The sequence below is a fragment of the Triticum dicoccoides genome, chromosome 5B, assembly GCF_002162155.2.
Source record: "Triticum dicoccoides isolate Atlit2015 ecotype Zavitan chromosome 5B, WEW_v2.0, whole genome shotgun sequence".
NCBI lineage: Eukaryota > Viridiplantae > Streptophyta > Magnoliopsida > Poales > Poaceae > Triticum > Triticum dicoccoides.
The window spans coordinates 382,034,152-382,044,554 of record NC_041389.1 but is presented as its reverse complement, the minus strand read 5'-3'; the positions used below and the strand labels follow the sequence as shown (position 1 = coordinate 382,044,554).

The 10,403-nt window shown below is 46.1% G+C and overlaps 1 protein-coding gene across 1 annotated transcript; it reads right to left on the bottom strand.

Moving 5' to 3' along the window:
* Window positions 1-1,239: 1,239 nt before the first annotated feature.
* On the bottom strand, window positions 1,240-4,691 carry LOC119309299 (protein EDS1L-like). Its single transcript, XM_037585321.1, has 3 exons — window positions 4,173-4,691; window positions 2,503-3,270; window positions 1,240-2,145 (listed from the first exon to the last, which is right to left on the bottom strand). Exons 1-3 carry the CDS (start codon window positions 4,548-4,550, stop codon window positions 1,429-1,431), a joined length of 1,863 nt encoding a protein of 620 aa, XP_037441218.1. The 5' UTR covers window positions 4,551-4,691; the 3' UTR covers window positions 1,240-1,428.
* Between the last annotated feature and the right edge of the window lie 5,712 nt (window positions 4,692-10,403).

The window sequence follows — 10,403 nt, the reverse complement described above, 5'->3', positions numbered from 1 at the left end:
GAGGCTGTCTCACCTTTTTCTTCTATTCATAGACAAAGCTACGAAGAATATCCTATACTTACTCTCAACTGCTCCCAACTGCTTCTACCTATTCCCACCTGCCCAAAATGAGTGCGGGACAAGGATTTGACGGGAGCAAACGTACTAGCTACATCTAAGGCCAGTTCTTTTGCCAGAATCTAGGGATTCTCCAAGAATCCGACCCCTACCCAGCTTCTTCCAGAATCTTTGAGCCCCATTTGTTTTATAATTCAGGATTATAATCCAGGATTGTAAAACAAATGGGGCTCAAAGTGGATTATAAAACAAATGGGGCTCAAAGATTCTGGAAGAAGCTAGCTAGGGGTCGGATTCTGGGAGAATCCCCACATTCTTGCAAAAGAACTGGGCCTAAGTCAAATTGCTCCCGATTGAACATCCTCAATCGTCATGCCTATCCGAGTGAACCTGCACCTACTGAAAAGCCTCAGTCTGAGCGAAAGTGCTGATGTGATCCCAAGCTCCTGTGATTCCGGATGAACAGTAAAATCCAAAATAATAGTAAAAAATTTCAAAAAAATCTGAATTTTTTTGACAACAAACTTTGGTGTTTTTCTACATGCATGCAAAATTTCATGACAAAATTACATTTGTGGAGGCGTGGGTGAAAAAAACAAAATTGATGTTCCAAAGTGCTTCCAGAAACACTTTTTAGGAACATCAATTTTGGTTTTTTTCCCACACCTCCACAAATGTAATTTCGTCATGAAATTTTACACGCATGTAGAAAGAACATCAAAGTTTGTATTTTTCCGGATTTTACTGTTTGTCCGAGATCACTGGAGCCTGGGATCACATACTCCACGTCCCAGTCTGAGTGCCTACCCGACTAAAGTGCAATGCCAGCTTCGGTCGGTTTTACAAACCAACTGAAATGAAAGCGCATCCGAGTGAATCACATCTTTACAACAATAGAGGCTCTCGCACTCGCGCCCACGGAGCTCGCCGCCAGCACTGCCGCTGCTGGCGCGCTGGAGCTCCGGCCACCGCCAATGTTTGTCGTTGTGTGCTCTGGCGAGGTCGGATACAACGTGCTTGTCAAAATGCCTTAACTGGGGAGGACAATTTGAGGAGCACGGTTGTTTGGCAGAAAATATGTGGTGTCAAAACGGACACGCCCGTTCACTATCTTGGACGTTTCTGGGGCAAAATTTGCCCATTGTGGTTGTAGATGCCCCTACCAGAGGGACACCTTGGTAAGGCGAGATAAAACATGGGCCTGTCAATTTATTGGACAACGACTGTTTAGCATTTTAAATAGTCTGTTTTCATCCCGGAGAATACTACACACAAATGACTTTACATGATAGTTCAGGCTTACAATATCCGGTGGCAGCAGTTCCGGTTAGATCGGAAATGGTTACCCCATCATGCCACGGAGAAATTCTCTTACGAAGGCACAAGTCTCGCGATGCACGACGCGGACCTGTGCTGCTCCGGGAGTGTCTTCCACCATATCACAAAGGATGAGCTGCTCAGAAACACGTCCCTGCCAAGATTTCCCGAGGTGAACCATCCAAGTGCATCACTCTCCAGTTTACCCACCCTGTCTTTCAAATCCTCGAATGATTTGCCGTTGATCATCTCAGCCTGCAGCTCCTCGGACATTGCCCAGAAGCACGACTCGAGGCTGGAACCCAAGGGGATGCGGTGCAACTGCTCGCGCCATTTCTGAGTATACTTGTAACGTCTCGGCCTGCCCTTGGAGAGGTAGGAGCCGGTGTCCTCGTTCTTGGAATGCCTGTAGTAGTTTGCAATGTCCAGGGGCTCAACCAGCCGACGGTACGAGGTTCCCAGATTCACCCACTCTTCTCGCCCTTCGAACGCGTCTGGAAGCTCACGCCTTCGCAACATCTCAATTATCTCGTCCCAAAGGCCGGCTAGTTCCAGCCTCCGTACATTTGAATTGAAGTCATGCACTTCCCGCTGAAGCTTGAAGGAATCATAGTAGCTCACTTCATGCAGCTCGCATGTTCTTTTGTACTCATTCAAGGACTTGAGGGCTTCCTGAATTTTACTGCAGTTTGCATCTATCTTTGCTTGGTTTATCTCTCTTTGCTTCTCCCATTGTGCAGCAGCAGCAAGGCTCAGCATAGCTTCCTTACTCTGTAATATGAAAGTGACAACTGTAATATTATGTGATTGGACTGGTTATTAAATTTACTAGTGGTTTAAACTTAGGGAAAACACTTTTTATGGAGATGGAAATGGAACTAGTAACTGGAGAATTGTGTTATCGGAAACAGTTACTGATACAAATTTGATGTGTACATTGCCATTTATCCTAAGGTACAAACATATCTGTTGCATTTGGCTACACCCTAAATAAATGATTAGATGCTAAAAGGCAACACCGAGAGTTTCCAGACTAAGACTGCCTTCACACATACAGTGCACCAAAATAACAGATATTTACAGTGGCAATCCACAGTTGTTTATGGAAGAAGAGGAGCCATTGCTTACCAGTTCAAGGCCACCAATTGCTGTCCCATTCATCTGTCTACCAGGAAGGGATGATGAAATTGCTCTTAGGTAATCCACACAAACTATCTCTTGCATCACATTTTGCTTAATCGATTCATATTCCCAGTGAGCACTTAAACTTCTGGCGGCAGCATCAAGCAATTGTTGTTGGGGATCCAATTGAAGGCAGTAAAATAGCAACTGTAATACAGCATCTGAGTTTGTGAGAATAATCAGTTGTTCGGTGCTTGTCAAGAAAAGATAAGTCCCACAGGGTCTGTAAGGGGATAGCTCAATAAAGGAAGTCAGCGTCCCTAGGATTGAGCTAGTGCATCCCATGAAAGAACAGGCCTCGTAGCTGGCAATAGATAGGGTGCTTCTCAACAAAGTTTCGTAAAACTCAGGAATAACAAGCGAATTCCCAACAGGTGAGAAGTTTGGACTGTGAGGAGACAACCAATCCAGAACAGATTGAATTTGTTCTCTAGAGGATTCAAGGGGGGCCAGCGGTATTCGTGGGATGATGTCCAGTGGCATGATGAAATGCAAAATACACTGCGACCAGCCCTCCCTTCTAACAGCATGGTTGAAAACATTATCGCCAACAAGAGGTGCCCCAAAGGTCACGCAAAATGGCTGTGCTTGATTGACACTTCCCCGTCTCGTGCAGTTCTCAAGAAACCATATGGCAGCAAGGGTGGCTATTGAACCTCCAGATGAATGGCCTGTGAATACGACGCGTTTCTCCTCTGCCACCGCTTTAGATACCTGTAATACAAAGCGATAAAAAAAACACCACTTTTCCTTCAGGTGATAATGCAGTTACACTGAAATTCACCATGACAAGACTATCACTCTGTTGATACGAAGATAACATAACACGATGTAAGACTATGAAAGGTCTATAACCACCGCAAGAGGAAAAAGTAAGTGGAGAGGAACTTGGTACAATTGCTGAGCTCACGGAGGCGAGTTCATTTTCCTGTCATCAAATTAATAAAGCATATTTTCACCGGGCATTAGTCCGCACCAAGCCAAACTCCTCGTAGCCTTTTAGCTACTACTATCAGTCTGAAACTATAGTGGCCATGGATCTCATCATCTCCCTCATTCTGTTTCATAAGCTCAAATCAAACTAACTGAACCGTAGAAGCACTATGAAAATCAAAACCGGCCAAAGAAATAAATCTTCAAAAGTATTATAACAATATGGGAGAAGAAAAAGAGGTAGTCCCTTTCTAGACACAACCACTACACTGATCTCCAAACACTCCAATCCACAGGACTGCATCCCATTGCTCGGTGTGACACAATTTCTGAAGCAACAATTCACAACAAGTCCTTACTATAATTGTAGCCTGTAGAGAATTCGGAGCAACAAGGTTTTCTTGGTACAAAGGGAGCATTTGAAAATTGAAATATTTCTTTCACAGCCGGAATGAAGCTGTTGTTCTAGACACGAGAGGAAGAAGGTTTCCTGAAACAATACGCTCCTATTTCCTACCGCGGAAGGAAATAGCAAAGCATAAAAGGTCTCGGAGGTTGCATTTTACTTCTGTGCGGCAAACACGGCTTCTCGGCACAGCGGTTTATTTAAAAATAAATAAAAATTAAAAAAAATAAAACGCTGTGCCGAGAAGCCGTGTTTATGAATGGCAGAAGGCCCTCACCTCGGTTTGGAGCGGCGAGCCGTCGAGCAGGCCCCTGAAGGCGGCGACGAAGGCGGCGCTGGCGCGCGCGGGGACGCCGCTCCCGACGCTGCGCAGCGACGGGAAGAGCGCGGGGTCGACCTCAGCGTCCCCAAACGGCGCGCGGCCGCCGGCGTCGGGGGAGGAGGGCATCCAGCCGGCGGCGGACCAGGTGGGCTGGAAGACGAAGGCGGCGCAGGGGTAGGGGTGGGACGCGTGGTGCACCTGGAAGGAGGCGGAGGCAGCGGAGGTCGGGGAGCGGGAGGCGGAGGGGAAGGAAAGCGCGGCGCAGTGGGCGACGAGGAGGCGGTCGTCGTCGGACAGCGCCGCCCCGCGCGGCGGCGGGGTGTCCATCGGCATAGTGGCGGGTCAGTGGGGGAGCTGGAGCACCTGGAAGGTGGAGGCCGGCCTTCCTCTGCTAGCCTTTGATGCTTGAGCTCGTACGCTGCCGGGTTGACTTGTCGGCTTGTCGCCCCTGTGTTGAGCAGTTTGGAGTCTTCGCCAGTGGTTGATACGATACGACCATACCCATACCATTACAGGAATCCTCAGAGGAGGAAAGCACCCATACCATACCCATACCTTCTTCTGATCAATAAATTTGGCAGTTCTCCTGCCAACATTCAAAAAAAAATATCCATACCATTACGAGCGTGCCGGCCGGTGGCAGAGCCCGACGGAAAAGAATGAGCGGCCAATACCTCCGTCCGTAAAAACTTATCTCAAACGGTGTTAGGTACATCCATTTAATGAACAAGTTTTTCCAAACGAGGCAATATTTACTTATATGTGAGTTGCTTGCAAAACCTATTTTGTACGCGTATGAGCATTGTTATAAATAGGTCTCATCAGAAAATGTATGAAAGGGCATACACATAAATTAGCATATACAGTATATTGTTTTTTTTAATTACTTGGATTGCTTACCACGTGTCACGGGGTAGCATACATATCGGTTGATATGGTAATATCTAACCGATGTTATGGACGTCCATTAAGTAGAACAGACTTTGATAAACCCACTTATGAGATGGTGGGAGAGCATGTCCTTTCATATCATCGGTATATCACATATACATCCACAAGGATGATATCATGGTCCACACTAAGGATGTTGACTGATTTGCTTAGGCTCGTCAAACTTTATTTGGTAGCAAGGTAATTAACAATACTAAATAGTTCTTTTTTTTTGAAAAGGAGACTCACCCCCGATCTCTACATCTGAATGATACATGCAGTCATATTATTAGGAAGTATGAAGTAAACAATGTCTTAGATTCATTACAGCTCGCAAACGGAGCAAAAAAACAGAAGTAAAAAGGGAAACTCATTGCCACAACCGGCAGGGTAAATAGGACTAGAACACTAGACGCCTATCCTATTATGAGACCGCCACCCAAACCGGTTGAATATAGCCCGTGCTACCATCTCTCACTGGTTACACCCAGTAACCAGAGGCTCCCTGGAGTCCGTAGGAGTAAGGACCACGTACGGATCCATGCCGTAGCTCTGAAAATGACCTGCAAGAAATTTAAAGTATGTTGTCTGTTAAAAATTAAATCATTCCTGCAATTCCATATAGCCCAAATAAGCGCACGTATTCCAATCCGAATACGAGACGCCGAAATAAGATCTACTCCAGCTAGCCACGTTCCAAATAACGCTTCAATGCTAACTGGAGGAATAATGTTAAAGGCTATATGAACCGTTCGCCAAAGTAATTTCACAAGAGGGCAATCTATGAATAGGTGTTGTATTGTTTCGTCATGATCATAGAAACAATATCGTGCACTTCCTACCTAACGTCGTTTTATTAAATTGTCTTTGGTGAGTAACACTTGCTTGTGGACAAACCACATAAAAATCTTGATACACAAGGGAACCTTAATTTTCCAAATATGTAACGATCTTGGGATTGGGCCAGAATTAATTAGATCTGTATACATAGATTTGATCGTGAAGACACCGTTTCTGGTTAATTTCCAGTGGAAGGAATCAGATTGGTCGGATAGTTGAATCCCCATCAACCTCCGCACCAAATGTAACCAGGAGTTCCAGCGTTCCCCAACTAAGGATCTCATAAACTATATATTTAAGGGCACCCCTTGTAGTGCTGTAACTATGTAATCCTCCTTACGTTGTATAATATTATATAAAGTGGGGTACTGTATGACTAGAGGCGTCTCCCCTAACCACGTATCCTCCCAAAATCTTGTTGTCATCCTATTGCCAATCAAGAATTTGGCCCTACGAAAGAATAAATCTTTCGTTCTCATAAGTCCCTTCCAGAACGGCGAGTCGTTAGGTCTTGCGGTAACTTGGGCTGGAGTTTTTGATTGTAAGTATTTGTTTCGTAATATTTGTGTCAACATACCATCAGTCTCTACTGATAACCTAAATAGCCATTTACTCATTAGGTATTTATTTTAATCTCTAGGTTTTCAACACCGAGGCCCCCTTGTTCTTTAGGTCGACAAATGATATCCCATTTTGCCAGGCGATATTTTGTCTTAATATCATCTGACTGCCAAAAAAATCGAGATCGATAAAAATCAAGTCTCTTCCGTACCCCTTTAGGTACTTCGGAGAAATATAATAGGAACATCGGCATACTCGTTAATACAAAATTAATGAGTACCAAACAACCTGCATAAGACATTAGCTTTCCCTTCCAGTAGCTTAGTTTCTTTTCAAATCGATCCTCGATGCACTTCCACTCTTTGTTAGTAAGTTTACGATGATGAATCAGGATGCCCAGATAACTATAGGGCAGAGATCACAATTCACATCCGAGCAGTTGTCTATACGCTTCTTGTTCCTCTTTGCCCTCTCAAAGCAAAACAATTCGCTCTTGTGAAAATTTATTTTTAGTCCGGATAACTGTTCAAAGAGACACAACACCGGTTTCATATTTCGAGCCTTGGCGAGGTCATGCTCCATGAAAAGAATAGTGTCGTCGGCATATTGTAAGATGAATACTCCCCCATCCACGAGATGTGGAATGAGCCACCAACTTGGTCATTCTCCTTGGCCCGTCCTATAAGAACGGTCAACATATCCGCCACTATATTGAACAAGAGAGAAGACATCAAATCACCTTGTCTCAAGCCCTTATGTGTCCGAAAATAGTTGTAAGGGCATATTTATCCCTTAGGTGTTTTGGTGATTGATGACAATGCTTTTGTGGACTAATCGTGTGCCTTGAGTTTCTCAGACGCTTCATCACTAGGCACGAGATGATTCGGTGCCCCTCGAAGACTATTGAAGACGGCGTTGTTCTACGTTTCTCTTTGGTGGATTTGAGTCGTAGGAGAGCCGTACTATTAAGAGGGGGTCCGCGTCGGAAAGGTTCGGGTGGAATCATCACGTACACGTTTCCTTCCTTGCCTCCACCTTTCCCTTGCACTTTGGAGCTTTTCTCCGTTATCCTCTTTGTGCTTACTCCGACGGCTACTACTGTACTTGCGCTAGTACTGCTCTATGAGGCGGTAGTACCGCAAGCACCTGCGGTAGTACCACTGGGGTTCACGGTAGTACCGCTCCTCTGGAGCCTTAGTACCGTGGCTCCCAGGCCTAGTTCTGCTCCGGTACGGTAGTAGGGGCGGAGGTAATTTTTTTACATCCGCGCCCACACGGTAGTACCGCACGTCTAGCACGGTAGTACCGCGGAAGGCCACGGTAGTACTGCTCCCCTGGAGTCGTAGTACCGTGGCCCTCATACCTAGTACCGCTGCGTCGCGGTAGTAGGAGCGGATGTAATTTTTTACATCCGCGCCTCAACGGTAGTACCACGCCTCGTGCGCAGTAGTACCGCGCGCGGCCTGACTCAGCTAGTTTACTGTAGTACCGCGTCTTAGCCGTAGTACCGCGTCAGATTTTTGCACTGTTTCGTTTTCAGCGGAAGTAGGCACGAATATAATTTTATTCATCCGCGCTCTTCGTAGGCTTGGACTTTCCTGCCTTGCGGTAGTACCGCAAGGGGGAGCGGTAGTACCGCGCGAGCGGAAGTACTGCTCTCAGTCAGGCAAGTCCCAGCCTCTGCTGCTGCCGCGGAAGTACCGTGGTCCATCACGGTAGTACCGCGTGGCCTTGCGGTAGTACCGCGCTCCTGGAGCGGTAGTACCACATGTCGCAGGCTGAACATGTGGATAACAGTTGGATCTATTCCATGACTATAAAAGGGGCGTCTCCTACCTCTAGTTGACTACCTCTTCCACCTCTAAGCTCCATTGTTGCTCCAAGCTCCATTTTCTCCCGATCTCTCTCCCTAGCCAATCAAACTTGTTGATTTTCTCGGGATTAGTTGAGAAGGCCTCGATCTACACTTCCACCAAGAGAGATTTGATTCCCCCCACTTATCCCTAGCGGATCTTGTTACTCTTGGGTGTTTGAGTACCCTAGACGGTTGAGGTCACCTCGAAGCCATACTCCATTGTGGTGAAGCTTCGTGGTGTTGTTGGGAGCCTCCAATTGTTGTGGAGATTTCTCCAACCTTGTTTGTAAAGGTTTGGTCGCCGCCTTCAAGGGCACCAATAGTGGAATCATGGCATCTCGCATTGTGTGAGGGCGTGAGGAGATTACGGTGGACCTAGTGGCTTCTTGGGGAGCATTTTGCCTCCACACCGCTCTAACGGAGACGTACTTCCCTTTAAAAGGAAGGAACTTTGGTAACACATCCTCGTCTCCACCGGCTCCACTCTTGGTTATTTCGGCCCTCTTACTTTTGCAAGCTCACTTGTGTTGTATCCATTGCTTGCTTGTGTGCTAGTTGTCATTGCATCATATAGGTTGTTCACATAGTTGCATATCTAGACAACCTATTTTGTTGCAAGGTTTAAATTAATTAAGAGAAGCTTAAAAAATGTTAGTTACCTATTCACCCCCCTCTAGTCAACCATATCGATCCTTTCAATTGGTATCAGAGCCTCGTCTCTTTATTAAGGACTTTGCCGTCCGAAGAGTATGGTTGACACCAACGACGGTGCGAAGGAGCACTCCGGTGTGAATCCTATCTCGTCTACGACCGATGGGGGAACCTCGGTCTCCCGTGAGGAATTCAATGTGGCTTTACACACATTGAAAACCTCCATGACGACCGAGGTTGAAAGCATGTTTACTAAATTCATAGAAGGACTTAAACTATCCACCTCGCCGATGAAAGTGGGCGATCCCACTAACAAGGTGACGGATGCTAACTCCGACAAGGGGGAAGCTAATAGTGAAAAGGGTCCTTCTACTAGTGGTAGAAATGGCACGGGCATCTATGCCCATGTGGAACCTCCTACTTATGGTGGACCGATTCCCTCTACTCATTTAAATCATGCCGGTCCTCCTCCTAAGATTGTGAAAAATGAGGATTTTGATTCTTGGGTTTATCGTTTCAAGCGTCATTTAAAACATGTGAATACTAATCTTTGGACAATCATTGAAGAAGGTTTCTATCCACATGACCCAAGCAACTTCACCCCTCGAGAAGCCGTGGATAATCAATTCAATGAGAGTGCTCTCTTCATCATCCAAGATGCAATCCTTCCCGAAGATCTCCCTCATCTTCAACCTCATGCCGTGGCTAAAGACGCATGGCAATGTGTTGTGTCTCTCTATCGAGGAAGTGCTAGCATTCAACGCTCCAACTATGAAGTGGTGCAAGATGAAGCCGATGAGTTTGCAATGAAAGAAGACGAAGAACCTCGTGAGCTCTTTTGAAGAGTGACCAAACTCGCGGTCTCACTCCGAGATCATGGGAGCAAGGACATGGATGAAAATTGGATCAAGCGCAAGTTCCTCAAGGCCATGATGCCCTACAACAAGGCCATGTCCTCCGTCATTCATCAAAGACCGGACTTCCACTCCATGACCTCAAGTGAAGTGTTGGATGAGTTCGTTGCAACGAGCATCTTGGACAAGACCGCTGACAATGCGGTGCTCCGTTCTCAAAGGGCAAAGAAGCCCAACCTTGCCTTGAAGGCCAAGGTTAGTGTGGAGGAAGAGGAAGAAGAGGAATATGAGGAGAGCAACCCCGAAGACACGAAATATGATTATCATGAGCACATGGCTCTTGCCTCAAGACAATTTTGGAGAAAGAAGAATGCAAGACCCAAGTTCAACAAGAACAACTCAAGTGGCCTCAAGGGCAAGCAACGAGTTAGAACTTGTTTCAACTATGGCAACGTGAGTCACTTCGTTGCGGATTTTCCTTACGAGAAGCGGGAA

Bases quoted from the DNA above. Each gene is read 5' to 3' on its own strand.
- LOC119309299 (XM_037585321.1), bottom strand. From the start codon at position 4,550: ATGCCGATGGACACCCCGCCGCCGCGCGGGGCGGCGCTGTCCGACGAC. The intron at 3,271-4,172 runs GTGAGGGCCTTC...TTTGTATTACAG, and splicing joins GCTCGCCGCTCCAAACCGAG to GTATCTAAAGCGGTGGCAGA. The intron at 2,146-2,502 runs GTAAGCAATGGC...TTCATATTACAG, and splicing joins CAATTGGTGGCCTTGAACTG to AGTAAGGAAGCTATGCTGAG.